A 17701-nucleotide genomic window follows, 5' to 3' on the forward strand; every position below is an offset into this window, starting at 1 on the left:
TTTGCTTCAACTTCATCACTGAACAGTCAAAGTATTGGAAATATTACTAACGATGCACTGGAAAATACACATATACTACGTCAGCTTTTAAATCAAGAAACCATTATTCGAATGGCCCTAGTACAAAATGTCAACTCTTTAATGAAAGACATGCTGATAATAAAGAATTCCATGCTCGTGTCGAAAACTACTATGGAAAAATTCAAACTTGAAACCGAAAAGAATTTTTTTTACTTAGAATCAAAATTAGAAAAGCTGAGACCTGGATATCAAAATTCAAAGAACGATGATGCAAATATTACAGCAAAATTGATTCCTTCTGTAAATGGGACATTTCAAACGGTCCAGAACACAATTTTACAACTGGAAAAAAGTGATCAAACAATTGAACAGCATTTGGAGGAGATTAAAGGACATTTTATTCCCTATGTTAATAGGGAATGTCAAACTGTCCAAAACTTAATTTAAGAATTTAAAAAAAGTCAGCAAAAATTGGACGAGAATTGAAGGACAAAATGCATAAACAGTTGCGAAACTTGATTCAGAGATAAAGATAATTGAAGCAAAGAAAGCTAATACATCATCCATTGCAACTTTGGAGACATCTTTGTCATTCATTTCAACTCAAGTTAAAAGTAAGTATTCTGTAAAACTTAGAATGATATATGTTTACTTTACATACATCATTCAATAGTAATTAACTGAAGCTGTCAATTAAAACTAATAACCTCAATGATAACATTGAAAAAAAGTTTTATTTTACTCGAAAGAGTAGTATATTTCTGCTGCATAGGGCGAAATACGGTGAAAAGATAACTAAACAATGTAATTTGTCTGTACGAGGGTTGTTCGAAAAGTTCGTTGACTTCTGACATATCTTTTTTTTATTTGACGTCATATGTTATCCTAATTAACAATAAATTCAAATGATTTGTATTATTTTTTTAAAATATCACGATTTATTCAAAACTTCAAGATTTAAAAAATGCAAAAATTGGGTCGGGGAGCAGGTCAAAATTTAGTAAGCTACAAACAATAACTAAATAACGCCTGTAGTCGTTTCTCTGTAAGATGGAGCAAAAACGAAAAACAACCTAAAAATTCAAATTAAGAATTGTTATATCGATTCGTATTCCAAATTATGGCTTAATATTTTGCTTCGTTGAAAAGAAATCAACTTGAGAAGATTGGTAGTCCTCATTGAAATCGACATAATCTATGACGTTTTAGAACGTCCTGAGCAGCAGATAACGATGCAATTTTGCATTCTACCCATGAAATATCCTGAATAAACTATAAAATTGTTGGAGGAATAAAAAAAATATGTCACAAGGGAGTTTTGCATGTGTGGTCAAATAGTACAGGCATAATTTTAGTGACAGACTCTTTATCGGATGAGGACAATCTGTGAAGCAACGGTTTAACTGTAAACATCTGAACAGAAATTTTAAGAAGTTGGAACTTCAAGGAAAGACATAGGCGCTTTTATGTTGCCTATCCTGAGAAAATAGAGATAAGTAATAAAAAACTTTAATAAAGAAAATTACACATGGATAACAATTGTTAAAAAAATAAATATGAAGGTGAAAAAAGGTTTTTAATGAGTGAGTATTGGATAACACTGTGCGAATTGTATAGGGATATTATTTTTTTTTTAATTCTTGACGTTACATTGTCGTTAAGTGTGCTCCGTGAGTACAACGTATATTAATTTTAAAATGAAGGAAATTGATTTCTGTTTAATCGAATCTAATGAAACTTCACACATCAACAAACAAATATTTTTACATATTATATTGTGCTTTTTAAAAAATTCTGGTGAGTAATATAACGAAAATTGACATCGTATACGTACTTTTCGAACAAACATTGTACATTGTATGTAGAAGGATTTTTTAACCTCGACGTGAAGTGACCCTTCGGATCAAGTTACTTTTATATATATATATGTTTTTCTTGGCATTGAATTATTCCACCTAAAAATTGAAGAATAACGTTTTACATTACGTCCATGCTGCCACATATAAAATAGAAGCATTATCAAATTGAAAACTGGAGAAAAATATCACAGGAGCCATTTCTAGGATAAATCCTGTCAGCATAAGAATATTACAATACTTATACTAATAGATGGGAAGTTTTTTTTATTCGTGTTAACCTCTTCATCCTACCTTTCAAAATATTCTAGCAGATTGTTTGTATGTTCGTATGTTGTTTTACGTCTTACTGGAGAACTTTTCTTTCATAGAGAAGTCATTCTATCGGTAACAAACCTTCAAAATTATAATAACTTTACTCGATACCCTGGGTCAGTGAACAGTGAGGAGTCTTTATTGTTGCAAAATCGACAGTTTTTCAAGCAAAATAGAGCAAATCCTGCTTGGTAGAACACCCACTTTGTGGTTGAAATGCTGCTGTTTCGTTCCTTTGATTAAATAACCGTCACGGTAGCTCAGGTGTTAGATTCTAATTCTTATTTTTTCCAAAGTCTTAGCCCGGATTCAGATTCATATGGGCCTAAGAATGATTATTTTATATCCAAAATTTAAGCTTTGTGCATGCAGTAGAGGGGAGGAGATGTTGGAGATTGATGAAAGTGCCATTAGTTTTTTTTTTTTTTTACCGAAATGAGCGCTTTGCATATTGATTTTAAAGTGGATTGCATTGGCATATTGATAAATCGTTTTCAATGCACAAGTTATTTATTATTAAGAAGTACCTTTGACATAAATAAACATTTAAATAATATAAAGAGGTAAAAGATTGAAGAAAAATAAATAAAATAGACTGAAGAAAAATAAATAAATATGCTAAAAAATCGTTTTGGGCTACGACTTTTAGGCAAGAACTTTGCAGGAACCCACGTGCCCTCCGTTACCCAATCGTCTTATATAACATATTTTAATGGACAAATTAATCATTATTAGCAATTACTGAAAATACTTAAGAATATCAAAGAATAAATTCGATATGCTAAACAATCAATACAATGGATCTAATTTGTTATATCCTCAAATAATTAACATTTTATTACTTGTAGACATGTCCAAGAGCGTGACTTTCACTGCTGGGGTGACGTCTGATAGCATTTCTTGGAACAGTGGGATATTAATATTTAATAAGGTTATCAATAACGTCGGAGGTGGGTATAACCTTCACACCGGAATCTTCACTGCACCCGTATCAGGCGACTATGTGTTCTTCGTCACCATCCAGCAAAAGTGATGTATATGTAGATATTGTGTTATATGGATCTAGTAAAGTTCGAGCGATGGCTAGTTCTTATGACACGAGTGATCGTTGGGAGACAGGTACTAACCTGGTTACATTAACGCTAAAGCAGGGGGACACGGTGTGGGTAAGGCATCACCATGGTACTGGTTATTACACGTACAGCAACGCTCCTACCACCACGTTCTCTGGATTCCTTATTTAAACTGTGTAAACTCTAAACTTTTAATGATGACGTATAGTATGGAAAATGTGGCATACAATGTATATAACGTATTCTACTTGATTTTGATGTGTAGATGCCTATCAAACAATTAGACTATCGATTCAAATGCACTCAACTGACGTGTTTGTACATTTGTATTATAAAAAGTTAGTATTACTAATATAAAATAAGATGTAATTTGCATTACTTCTTGACACCAATAAAATATTACTTTCAGCTATTATATTATTATCTGTAAATTGTTGTTTTATAAGGTGACTTTAACTGATGTATTAAATGTATATACTTATATTAAACATGCATGTAGCTCAATTCTGCAAGCATATTTGCTATAATCTCAATATTGCCACATTATGTGACAAGTCTATTTAAAAATTGTTCTTTTAAGACATGACAATGTAATTTAAACATATTACATTTATTCATCATTATAAAGTACTAAAAGAATTTGTCCATCCCTGTAAAGAATGCATTTTGTTTGTACGTCTGTATAGCTGGCCTTCTTAGCCTCTGTGAAGTAAGTCACACTTACAGTATCTTTATCAATTTTTTCAGGATCTTTTAAAAGTTCTATCTAGAACCTGTCCTCTCATTTTCTTTGTTTTATATATAGCATATCAAGCTGTCAACATTCCTCTGGCAAACTTCATTATCAGTGTATTTTGAACTATCACTCTCCTCGCTATGCCAAGTCCAAGGTTTCTTAACCTGCTTTCCATTTCTTTATTCATATTAATAGTAGTACACTGATTCTTTTTTACCGATTACTAAATAATATAAACTATACACATAGACCCCCTTTCATTGAATCACATCAACAAAGACTTTCTTTTACTTAGTTCTGCAAGCAAAATCGACTAGATGCAGTCATAAAAGAGTTATACCCATAATATGTGCTTGGCTCTAAACTCTCAGTTCTACCCGGATAACGAAGAACCAACAAAAGTTTTCTATAAACTCTATGGAATATATTCATGCATCTAACTGAAAGGAAAATGCAGAAGAACGTGTGGCCAATAGGCCCCAAATATTAGTATTTTGTAATAATTTGAAATAATAAGTCATTTGAAATAAATCTGAAATTGTTTCTTCAGTAAGAAAAATTATATATGTATGTGCAGTTTATGTTACAAAATAAGAATAAAAAATACTTTTAGTGTATGACAATTTTGATGTTATTTCAAACTTTAGATGTCAATACAATTTGGGGAAAAATCAGTATATAATTCGTGTACGGATTTATTTTCTTAATGTGTCCCATTGACTTTGTCAAAATATTCTTTTCAAATCCATTTGTTTTCCCGTCATATTAGCCTCGTCTTCACCCTCCTGAAATAACAGCACCCTTTTAAACGCTCTTTGATTTGCAAGTAGTATTTTTGTAATGTATTAATACTTTATACAGGCTAGCCATTTTGTTGAGTCGATTAGAAACTTGTTTTATGTTTGAAGTGGTTTAAAATGAACTTTTGGATAAGTTAATATCATAAAGTCATGCTTTACTATCAGGACACAAGTTCACTATATAAACCTGAAAGTGGAATGATCGAGAACTCTGCATGAGAGACTGAATACATGTATGCATCTTAAATGAAATCCCTAAACCAGATGATATAAACTTGAGTGACAACCCTAGAAGGTCATTCCATCCTCTGTAACTGAAAATGATTAAATATTTATTTTCTTCTCAAGATAACAAACACTAAATAGTTGATTAATTCTTTCTTTGATGTATTTCAATCCCCTGCATTTATATTACCCAGTATCTAACGTAGCAATATATCAATCTTGTTTTATACGTCAGAAGAAAGTAATAAAGGTAACTTACATGTATATGTCAGTTTTAATTTTCTGGATAGAATGACAATTTCAATTGAATACAAATAAGTAACATCTATTTGTTTTATGAACGAATATACACCATTTTAGTTAGAGTAATACCCTACGGGTCTTTGATCTTTTCCAGAGGGAGTATATAAATTCAGATCAATAGATGGGATATAAAACTGGAAAAAGTAGTTTTGTAAACTAATGCAAGAAATTGGAGTTGTGTCTACATTTAATTTTTAAAATGCATTTTTTTAGTTCAATGGACATTACAATTTTATTGTTTTTGTTCAAAATCGGAGAAGTTTCGGCGTTGCTAATGCACGGAAACACTAATACAAGCGACACAAATCATGGATCAGCTGAGTGTCCTTTGCAATTGGACACAGCAAAAATCAGCCAAATGTTTCTGAACATGACAGCAAAGGTAGAAAATCTTCAAAGAGAAACAGACTTAATACCTGAAATAAAGCAGAATCTTTCCATCCTTAGTAAAGAGAAAAGGCTTCTTGAAAACAGAGTATTCTTTTTGGAAGCGGAGTTAAATAAACTAAATGCGACAAAACCTTCAAGTGAAGAACTGTGCATATATTTGAGAAGTACAAAACAAATAGTCCAGACATTGTTGGCAAATGAAGAAAACGACAAAAATCTAACGTCCCGATTAAATGAAGCAGCAAAACAACTGGAGAATCTTGAGGTTTAGATGAGATATACAAACTTATCATTACTTGACATCCATGCCTTAAATGTGTCCTTAGTTAAGTACGTGGAAGAAAAAATAAATAGTGTCTATGAGCAGCTAACTAGTAAGTATATGATCGTCTATTTATTTAATATGCAAAATCAAATCCTTAATTGAAAGAGGGTGTATTCTCCATTATATCGAGTTGTTTCCTTTTACATAAGACATGTAAGATTAAAAAATATAAGTTTTGCAATTAACAGGATTTACGGTAATTTTGTCAAAAAATGTGGGCAAAATTATTTTTTTTATTACGATTATTGAAATTGTTGACTTTTTTTCACATTAAGATTATTATTCGACTTATGGAAAACATGTCGCGAAAGTGCACAAGCTTTTGTGTGACGCTTCATTTGTAAATGTGCATCTTTTTAGCATTATCTATCAATCCTGCTTTACGTTAAGGTAGTTTATGAATCGTCTTCATTATTTGATCCTTATCATAAAAGTGCAGGTTTCAAATTAGACTATTTTTGATCAAAATCGTAGGTCTAGGACACCCCCCCCCCCGCCTCACACACACACAAACGGAACTTGCTTTCCATAGGTGGCCGGGAAACTAAATTATCTAGCAGAAATACAGTTTCTTTTCCTTATTCTAGGGGCATCGACAAATGGTATTGCTTATAATTTTAGCAATTTTGATTATAAAATTAACTTCAGGGTAAATAATCGAACTTACTTGAATATTCTTAAATTCGATGATAACGACGTTCAATTAAATATTGAGATTTAATTTTGTTTAAAAAAATGAAAGAGTGCATTACACTCTAAAACTCACAAAATTCTTATTCATCAGATTAAATAAATTATATAAACAATCATTTGTTCATACCACATTTAACTTTTTCTTTTAAACAAATGATCAACATTGCTAACCTTGTAGATTTGTCGAAGAGAGTAGCTTTCTCTGCTGGCGTGACGTCTTATAGCAGTTCCTGGAACAGTGGTACCTTAGTGTACAATAAAGTTATCAACAACGTGGGAGGAGGATATAACCCCAACACCGGAATCTTCACCGCACCAGTGGAGGGAGATTATGCGTTCTACGTCAGTATCCTAAGTTATGGTAACAGCCATGATCTTTTTGTAGATATTGTATCAAACGGATCTAAGAAGTTCCGAGCGATAGCAGAAATGGGTTCCACCTCTGACGGTTTCGAGACAGGTACAAATCTGGTGACATTAAAGCTGCAGAAGGGGGACAGGGTGTGGGTTACGCACTACCGTGGTCAAGGTTATTACACCTACAGCGAGGCTCCTTCCACCACCTTCTCTGGATTCCTGATATAAAATATAACTTACAATTTAACTGTAACAACGATTCGATATACACTGTATCTGTATTATTTTGTTTTTTAAGAAATAAAAATTTGGCAAATTAAATATTCTAATCAGTAACTTTCAGACAAGCAAATCAATCATGGAACACCTTTAAAGTCACCATGAATGAATCAATAGGATGACCGATCAGCGAATTTTTTTTTTATATCCTTTTAAATTTCCTCAAAATCTGCAGAGCAGGAAATTGCTCGACAGCCATTAAAGTAACTTTTTTTTCCCAACACTCTTTGATTTTTTAATAGTCTTTAAACAAGATTGGTGAACTAAATTACAATATTGTAAAAATTCAAGTGTTTTCATGGGAATCTGATCCTAAACTGAATTGATGATGAAAAATACTAATTGCAGAATGTCCCTGATATACATGTATTTCACCTTATTGGATAATAAAATGTATTTGAAATACCATGTTTTCTATGCATGATTTTTATGAAAAATATATTGATGTATATCGTGTGTATAAATTATACATAATGTTTGTAAACTCTTATTTTAAAAAATTAAATGAAACGAAATTCAAATTCACGAAGGAGATGGGTGAACTTAGAGTGCATAAAGCATATATAAAAATCATATTCAAATTGTTTATTTAGTTTAGAGTAAAAATCTCATCATTAATATTTATGAAATATTTGAGGAAATTTTTTCGTTAAAATTTATTCTTTTAGAAAAGGAATAACAATGTAGTATCCATTGTGTTCGAACCCTGGCAATAAAAATCCTATATGACATTCTCTATAAGTAATGAGACTAGCTCGCTTACCACTATTCTACACAAGTTCTGGTGAATCATGGAATTTAAATCATATTTGAGATATGACCATTGACTTAAGGGACTTCAAGTATTTCTCGAAAAGATACGAAAGTTATATCATAAAATTATATTTTAAGGTAAAGTGGGTTTTTGCTCCATAATTTTGGAAGTCAGAATATTTATGTTTGTATGCAAAGTTTGAGGATTAACTTAAAAAAAAAATTAAAGAGAAGGCCCACTCATATCGAAAAATAGTGTTATAGTGTGAAAATATTACTCGTTTTGTCCTCTTTCGTGTGTGTTCAATATTTCATAGACAATTGCTCAATCTTCATGAGATTTATGCAAGTTGTAGAGATTTACATCAAGAATACTTTAATGTTAGATAAAATATTAAGGAAAATTTTGATATAACTCAGATTTAATTTTTCATCTTCATGTTAGTTGTGATATATGGCTTTATCTCTCGTCATGTTCACCCATCTCTTTTTAATAACATAAATAGCTTGTTTGATGATAGATAATTTACAGTTGGCCTGTGACTGCACAAAGTACACATATTATTTACCGTCTGATTATTTGTCTTTGTCTGAATCGGGTGTACTTATAGATAAAGAAATACAAAAAGGTCAGTACGCTGTTGAACGGTTGAACGTAGTCCATAGCCATGTCAGGTGGTAATTTTCATTTTGGAACCGGAATAAAAATACAGATACAGACATGTATAACGCGAAAGGATAAACAATATACATGTGTTTCTTTGTGATGGCAGAAACATTTGATTAAACTTGAATAAAGAAAGAAACATTAAATAGCTCCATAACTGAAGGAAAGTATTTTATCCCCTTTGAACTTAGAAACTACCAGTGAATCTTAGTCAATGAAAATTTCCAGTATAGCTATAGTTATTTCTAATCTTGATTTCCCATAGATATGTATCACTCATGTCAAAGGTTATCAGTTCAAAATGAATAAAACTGGGTGTTTACCTGGGATGTACAGAAACATTTTTCACGATGAATTGTATCACTCAGGAGGAAACTGCTGTTTCTTTGCTGCACATATCCGAATAGAAAACGTGAAAAGAATTTAGAAATTAGGAAGGGCAACAGCGTAGACATGCTGTAATTTGAAAAACTCTTGATTGAGATATCAATAGCAAAGTAAGTAAATATATATGAATTTCAAATTGCTTCAATCAGGGTATAGAAAATACTAATAGGAGTTAATGGAAAAGTTTTTTTATGATTCGAATGCATGGTTTTATTTTCAAGGTTATTTCTCCTTGGTTTCAGAGTAAGGCTTGTTTTAGTTCGGCTTATTTTGATTCTGGTAAACGTGTTAAATGTAGAATCATTGACGGCATAACTGACAAATCGAGTAAAATATGCCTGAATGTACTTTACATATTGTTTTTAATCCATGTTATACAAGTTTTAACTTCTTTTTGTCAGGCATCGACCAAATGATCTAGTTTGATTCGTTTATTATTGTAATTGTAGATTTATCAAATATGCCCTGCAGATTTAACATGGAATTTCTTTTACGCCCAAGCCATAAGCATACATTTGTATTTCTTTTATTACAGATGAACAATCAGGAAAAATTGTCTTTGGCCATTTTTGCTATTTTAAATGAAGATATTGGGTCCGAAAAAGAAATCCAAATAAGAAGAGGTGCATTGGATATACAGAGTTGTTTTTTCGCGGCATTAGCTGGTCCTATGCTCTCATACGTTTCGATAATCATAAGTGGAAGTAAAAGGGAAGGTTTTAGAATACCAGGTTCAGATTTTGATGTAATGACTCCTTTTAAACCAAATATCATTAGATTGTTCGAAAATGATCAATCAAGATACAACTCTAGCAGATTTTCAGCAAACCCCATATCAATTTGGCCACTTTACATGGAACTTGAATGTGAGGAATCCAATCCTGGATTTTACAAACTTCGAATCCCATTTTGTAAGAGTTCATCCGACGATGGTTTTATTGTTATGCAAGGAAAGACGTATTTTAGAAGTGATTGGAATTATCTTTTTTTGCTAGGCAGAATTCATTTAGGTGGTTTGCAGCACGGCCCCTGTTTACAATCTACTTTATCAGGAGATGAAGTTGATCTTGGTATTTGTATTCAGTGCCCATTTTGGCCAAAAAGAGCAAATCCCTGGATTAAAAGATGTTCGAAATGGCCAAACCAAAACGTTGTGCAAAGGATCATAAAAGGTGGATGTCATGTTATGGCAATCGGTAGTCAAGATCCAGATTTAAGAAATATAGAATGGAGAATTTCATTTTCAATGGCGGAATTAGAACTGATTTATTCTATGAATCATACCCAATTTCTTGTCTATGGATTGTTGAAATTATTTCTAAAGGAGGTATTAGATAAATTTTGTGAGGAGTCAATGCTTTGTTCTTATTTCATGAAAACAGCAGTGTTGTGGGAGATTCAGGAAAATCCGTTCCCTTGGGATCCGTGTACAATTGTCTCGTGCTTTTGGTTGTGCTTCAAACGTTTAATCAGCTGGGTAGAAAGAGGGTTTTGTCCAAATTTTTTCATTCCTGAAAACAATATGTTTTATGGAAAGATCTTTGGATGTAAACAAGAATGGTTACTTTGTCAACTCCTTAGATTGTATGAAGAGGGCATTACCTGTATTTTCCAAATGCCGTCATTTAATTTCAGTAGGATTTTAAAGACATTATATCCTGTATGGTTGTTTGAAGATGAATCTAGACTACAATTGAAGCAGACATTTGAAATAAGAACTTTTAATGAAATTAAAGGATTTGAAACTTTTGGTCTACTTCACACAATGATAAAGAGGCCAATGTATTGCTTAAGGATGTTAGAGGATATTGTAAAATATCACCATACAGAGGAACGCAAAGTAACTATTCAACATTTTGCGTCCTTAACTTTCCATCGTCTTTCATTCTGTCTTTACAATTCATCAATGAAAACAGAAAACAAATTCTTCTACAAAAGTAACAAGTTGATATTGTCACTGCTCACTTTAGCAGAAAAGTACGGGAATGTATCTGAAATTTTATATTTGTGTATATTCTTGTACAGAACACAAAGGTATGAAAAAGCCGCAAGTCTTTTGGAAGATCTTAATAGAAAACTTAACAACCCCTCTTTACTTTACAACAACAATGTCAACATCCAAAAATACGAAGATACTGTAGGAAATGAAGCATTATGTGAGAAACTAAGAAAAGCGGTTGCATTTGATATACTGCTAGACAATGAAAGTTGTTATATTAAAGAACTTCTGCTGGAGCAGCAAATTCATGCCTTAAATGATAAATGTTGTATTATTGTTCCTGCGCTTGTTTTTGTGCATATGCTACAAGTTTTGGTAAATAACGAATTGCATAATGAACACGGAAAAATTAACGCTTTAGAAAATCTCTTTTATCTTGTGCATTATAACAATGGTTTGTTCATTCCAGACAAACTGAGGGATATTTCATGGCATATACTTGGGATCTGCCAACTTGTCTGTGGAGAGTTTAAAAATGCTATGCAGTCCTTTATGGAATGTTTTCAAATTCTAAAACAAGTAAATGGACTTTACGTTACTCAAACACCTTTTGGAGCCTTACACTTGCGGATAAAATACATTAAGGATAAATGTGAATTGAATTTCTTATAGCCTAAAAATGAGACCGGACTGAAGTCATGGCACCTGAAAATTCAACACATCTTATATCTTACTTCATGTTGACTTTGAAAAAAAAAGTTATCAGAGATGACCTACAAAGTGCAGTTAGATTGAGCATTTAAAGGATCTCTTTAACCCTCAGGCCTTCAGGTATTATGATATATATACAGCTTACTGTTAACTGCCGCCAAGTATAAAAATGGATGCGTTTATTTTTTTTCAAAACTTGAGACAATCTGTGATGCTATTTCCTGTATCGATTATACAGCTGTATATACACAATGTACTTAGGACAATAGAACAGCATAAATGTACAACAAAAATAACCAGTTTTACAATATTTACTTGTTATTTGATACATAAATGTTTATGAATTGATTGCAAAATAGATTTGTAAAACAGTAGAATTCATAACTCTGCATAACATTGGTTTACCTCCACATTTTAAGGATATCTAGATAGCTATATGCAAGAAGAACTTGGTTCAATTATCATTTTTTTTTTTTTTTTTAGGAAATCAAAAAATATATACATGTATTTACATATATAGCGAATTTTACAACTCTTACACTAAAAAGAGTTGGTATCCCTCTGAAAGTGAATTTTTTTGTGCTTTCTATATTAATATTTCTGCACTAAGGGCAGTTATATGAGTTCAAGAGTTGTTGTACATTGTGCTTTATGTTATAGTGTTCAATTTGTATGAAATAAAGTAACTGTTACAGAACATGCCAGAACATTTATTTTATCTTTTATTTAATTTATTATTAAAAACCTAGATCCACTCCTTCCTTCTACCTTACCTGTTTTACCTGTACATATTTGTATATACCCCAGGGCATTGATCATGTATTTTGGAAGTGGTCATTGTGATTTTGGTTTTTATCGGTCATTAATTTGAAAGGTTGGATTGTATTGGTTTTCTTGACTGGTCTAGAGTTTTCCCGCTTTATTATGACCATTGCTTATTCATAGTTAATCAGACAAGACATATATTTAGACATTGACTTGAGACTGTAGATTCCCTTCTCTGGTTAATTTCTAATATATTTGTTAGAATTAATTCAAAGTTAATCAAATTATGTGATTTTATGATGATCAAAGATATTTTTGATTATTTTGTTTAAAGTGAGTAACTGGTATATTTTTAAGAGATAATATTTTTAAATATAATTGTATTAAATTACAGATCACCATTCATAGACTTTGTAAAATAGACAATTTTGATGGGCATATTCCAATAGAATGGTGAGATTAATATGTTTTTATCTTGGATATTTTTTGACTATTTTGGAAGAAATATGTAATGATTTATATACTCAAAAGTTATCTCCCGTTGATGATAATGTGTTAACTTAGGATTATAATCAAAGTACTATCTTCATGTAAAGTAATGGACATTATGTGTGTGATATTTACATTCTATAGTCCAATCCACACTTTTCAAAAGTTATGTCCCTTGGTCGCCATCTCAGGGAATAAACCCATACAATCCACACAGTATCCTTTGTAGTTTTCAGTTTTGTAACTTCGTCATTTGACTTTAAAAAGGTCTGCCTTCTGTGTACTGATTGCTCCAAGATGGGGCTACCCACTTATCGAAAGAAAAAAATTAACACAATGGATTTACCACAGCACGCCAAAATATTTGGTATCATAAAGAGGAGAAATGACGTTTCTTTCCCTTCTGACCTTTTGGTTGACTCCGCAAAGGGAAACAACTTTTGCAAAGTCTGGATTGGACTGTTTATTGTTGTTTTATGATATTTACAGGGTATCTATTTATACCTATAGTCACTCCACCGTGAATAAATATATTTAAAGATCCCTGACAGGAGTTTTGTGTACCTTACCATACCACTGTTACATTAATAAATAAAATAAATTTCATTACAACATGTATTGGTAACGATCCTCTGATAAAACTAATGTCCAAACTAGAGGTACTGTGAGCGATGAGCTCACTAAATGATACCCCCCGCCTCCCATATGTTTATAACTGGTGAAAAAGTCCATGTTTTCCTGTGGCCGGGAAACCCAAAGTATGTGTCGGATCAAAAAGTAAAATAGGAGGTGCACAATGGCAACATGTAATAAAGATTCTGTGAAAGTTTCATCAAATTTCATTCAGTGGTATGAGAGGAGTTGCGGATAAGAGATGGGTACCCCAAAGCGTAACAGACGGACGGACAGACAGACAGACGGACGTACAGACGGACGGAATTAACGATTACTATATACCCTCCCGCTTTTCAAGCGGGGGGTATAATAACTGTATCTCACTTCTATTCTCAATGACCGTATAGTGTAGGGCGGCGTTGTGTGAATTCCATCGGCATTGAATGCAAGTTTTTGACTCGCCTAGATAGCCGCAATCGCAACTTCTCGGGCCTTTCCGACTAGCGGAAAAACGACCTCGAATGTATATGGTAGACGTCATGACCCCCCCCCCCTTCCCCACACACACGCACACACTTTTACGATCTCTGAAATAAATGCATGGAGACCTTTTAGAAGTGGAATATGGAGTTTAACTTTATTCAATGTAGTGATATTACCTAAAATATACTATAGAAGGGACTTGTAACTCCGTCTATCCTATATTTGAATAAACAGGAAATGTATAAAATTTTAACATCCGGCGATGTTAATACATTCGAGGTTGTTTTTTCCGACCTCTGACGGAAAGACCCGAGGTGATGCGATTGTAGATAGCCGATCGGTCTAACGCACTGTTCTTGTACTTCTGTGAGACAGTTCCCATAGGTCAAGAGTTCAACTACTGGCTGGGGCGGAAGTGGGTATCCTTATTAAAGTGTCTTTGTGCTTTCTATATATGCGCTCAGTAAATTATATCTCAACATGTCTCTTTCGAATTCTAATCGTCAGAATAAAAATAATCTTTTAAGGGTCCTTCACACCATGTGACTTGTGACGTATGTATAGAAAAAATACTTTTTTCCGGTTTTATATAGTTGTGCATACACGAATTGCCTGGAACCGGTTGTAAGAGAGTCTTTTAAACGCTTTAGATATAAAGGTTTTGTCAAGAGAAAAGTTTGCAGTACACGGAGAGAGACACCCAAATCATAAACAATGTACACATGGCATGGCCACGGAGTGACCCATAGAAAAATATTTTTTTTTAAATAAAAGAACGACACATGACTGGGTTTATGTTATATAATAATTGGTAAACAACGTGTGCCGGTATGATGAAAACTTACAGGTTATTTTTAACTTTCAGGCTAATCAACCCATTGCCATATGATCGTCAACAGAGTCTGTGTTGAAAGTAGATATTTTTGCGTTTATTTGTGCAGTTATTGTAAGTTATTATCAAACTTATTTGTGCGTTTCGTTTCAATCATACACTATCTCATTGTGTGTTTATAAATATTCAAAATAAAATATAATATTACAAAATGGTATGCGTTTCCAGTTTTCCTCTTTTATATCTGTCTAGTTCAGTAGCCAATAATGATTGATTAATTGATTATATATTGTTTAACGTCCCTCTCGAGAATTTTTACTTATTTTCTCACACAGTAGGCTTCAAATTTTGACCTTTACTCGGCACTCAGGGCCATTGAGCAGTTAGGGATCTTTATCGTGCCAACGCCTGCCGCTGACACGGAGCCTCAGTTTTTGAGGTCTCATCCGAAGGACCCGCAACTTTAACTTCAAAGTGCCGAGGGCATGAAGTAGGTACAGTTGCTACCCATTTTATCGACTAGGTCAGTCGCGATCACGAATAATGAGTAACTGTTGAATGGTGACGTATGCAGAGACTTGCCAACGTTTTTGAATCGCGGGCAACAGGTAAGATAACTCCAAAAAGAAACTTTGATACCAAAGATTTTGAAAATATTTTTTTTACATTCAGTGCTTTGAATTTAAATTCAATTTTTTGGTGTATAAAAGAAGTTTTCCTTAATTTTTCTCTAGATGTATTTTAAAAAAAAATGAGTTATATTTTTTTTTTCATAGATAAATAAATTTCTCTAAATACATATGTCGATCGATAAAATCAAGCTTTTATGGTTAATCTGTGAGCTTAAAAATATACGACAGGTAAAGACAACATTTCTTATGCTACGTATGAAAACACCCTGGGAAATATATCTTGAAACTTGTGAAATTATTATTTTAAAAAATCTGTATGAATTATATTTTAAACCCTGGTCAGTTTTTAAAGGTTGATAAGCTTGTTAAAAGTAATGCTCAATAACATGAGATATCAATAGAAACATGTTTATTGATAGAAACATGGCAATTACTGAACATCACTTACATATTTAAGAAAATTAAAATATTAAATATTTAAATATAAATTTTATTATCTTAAATATCATTACAATGGAATTTGCTATTTCCAACTCAAATAATTTTATAGTGTCCTATAGCGCTACAAATAGAATTTTTTTTAAAGGTTTTTTTTTGTATAATTGAGACATTCATTATCAAAGTACTTCTTAATTTTCTGAAATTTCTCACGTTCTGTTGATATTTCTAAATTATTGTTAACTAATTAACATTTCGTTTCTTGTAGACATGTCAAAGAGCGTGACCTTCACTGATGGGGTGACGTCTGATAGCATTTCTTGGAACATTGGAACATTAATATTCAATAAAGTTATTAGTAACGTCGGAGGTGGGTATAACCCTCACACCGGAATCTTCACCGCACCCGTATCAGGCGATTATGTGTTCTTCGTCACCATCCAAAGTACCAGCAGAAGTGGTGTACAAGTAGATATTGTGTTAAATGGATCTAGTAAAGTTCGAGCGATGGCTAGTTCTTATGACACAAATGATCGTTGGGAGACAGGTACTAACCTTGTAACATTATTTCTGAAACAGGGGGACACAGTGTGGATAAGACATCACCATGGTACTGGTTATTACACGTACAGCGATGCTCCTACCACCACGATCTCTGGATACCTCATTTAAACTGTGTAAACTCTTGATGCCTATCAAACAATTACACTTTCGATTCAAATGCACTCAAATGACGTGTTTGTACCTGTGTATTATAAAAAGTTAATATATCACTAGTATAAAATAAATGTAATTTGCATTACTTCTTGACGTCGATAAAATATTTCTTTCAGTTATGATATTATTTTCTGTAAATTGTTGTTACTAGGTGAATTTAAATGATGTATTAAACGCTACAATTTCAATAAGACACCGCAACTGTACTGCACTGTTCCTTGATCTTTTGTCTTGTACGTCTGTGTAGCTGACCTTCTTAGCCTCTTTGAAGTAGATCACAGTTCTAGTATCTTTATCAATTTTTGCAGGATCTATTATAAGTTCTATCTAGATTCTGTTCTCTCATTATTTATTCCATGTAAAATCTAATAATATTATAAGTCCTAAGAAATTGTCCCAAGAATTCTGCTCAGATAAACTCTGTTATCCAACCTTTTCACCTTGACTCTGCATTTATCATAATTTGATGTTTTTTTTCTTCAATTTTCTTATCTTTTATGTTTATTTGCAAGTTATAATTGCGAGTTATCTCCATGTTGCTGAGTCAGTTGTGAAGTACTTTAGAAGTTCCTCATAGTTGTCAATTTGTCTTTTGAGACAATTCTGCAAGTAATGTGAGCAATCATTTATCTAATTTTTACTCACTCCTTTATGGCAACTGATCACACCTCTGATGTTCTGTGTTAATTATTGACAGTTTTTGCGTCTTTAAACGGTGGCATCGACTGCTTTAAATTGAAGTGAGACTCCTCCTTTCTTTGCTTCCACGGCGTTTCTTATTTTCTTGATTTTAGTATATTAAGCTGTTAACATTCCTCTTACAAACATCAGTACCAGTGTATGTTGGACCACACGCATCACTCTCCTCTCTATATCGAGTACAATGTTTATTATCCCGTT

General features: G+C 32.5%; 3 protein-coding genes across 3 annotated transcripts; all 3 read left to right on the plus strand.

Moving 5' to 3' along the window:
• Positions 1–6890: 6890 nt before the first annotated feature.
• Positions 6891–7570, plus strand: LOC134265151 (caprin-2-like). Its single transcript, XM_062747398.1, has one exon. The coding sequence runs from the start codon at positions 6891–6893 to the stop codon at positions 7320–7322; it is 432 nt and encodes a 143-aa protein (XP_062603382.1). The 3' UTR covers positions 7323–7570.
• A 1600-nt stretch (positions 7571–9170) lies between these two features.
• LOC134265143 (uncharacterized) lies at positions 9171–12052 on the plus strand. Its single transcript, XM_062747390.1, has 2 exons — positions 9171–9290; positions 9716–12052. The coding sequence occupies exon 2, from the start codon at positions 9716–9718 to the stop codon at positions 11789–11791; it is 2076 nt and encodes a 691-aa protein (XP_062603374.1). The 5' UTR covers positions 9171–9290; the 3' UTR covers positions 11792–12052.
• Positions 12053–16354: 4302 nt separating this feature from the next.
• Positions 16355–16756, plus strand: LOC134265152 (cerebellin-3-like). Its single transcript, XM_062747399.1, has one exon. It carries the CDS (start codon positions 16355–16357, stop codon positions 16754–16756), a length of 402 nt encoding a protein of 133 aa, XP_062603383.1.
• Positions 16757–17701: the final 945 nt, after the last annotated feature.

The sequence above is a fragment of the Saccostrea cucullata genome, unplaced genomic scaffold, assembly GCF_032062105.1.
Source record: "Saccostrea cucullata isolate Sc308-1 unplaced genomic scaffold, CSIRO_AGI_Scuc_v1 ctg3917, whole genome shotgun sequence".
Classification (NCBI taxonomy): domain Eukaryota; kingdom Metazoa; phylum Mollusca; class Bivalvia; order Ostreida; family Ostreidae; genus Saccostrea; species Saccostrea cuccullata.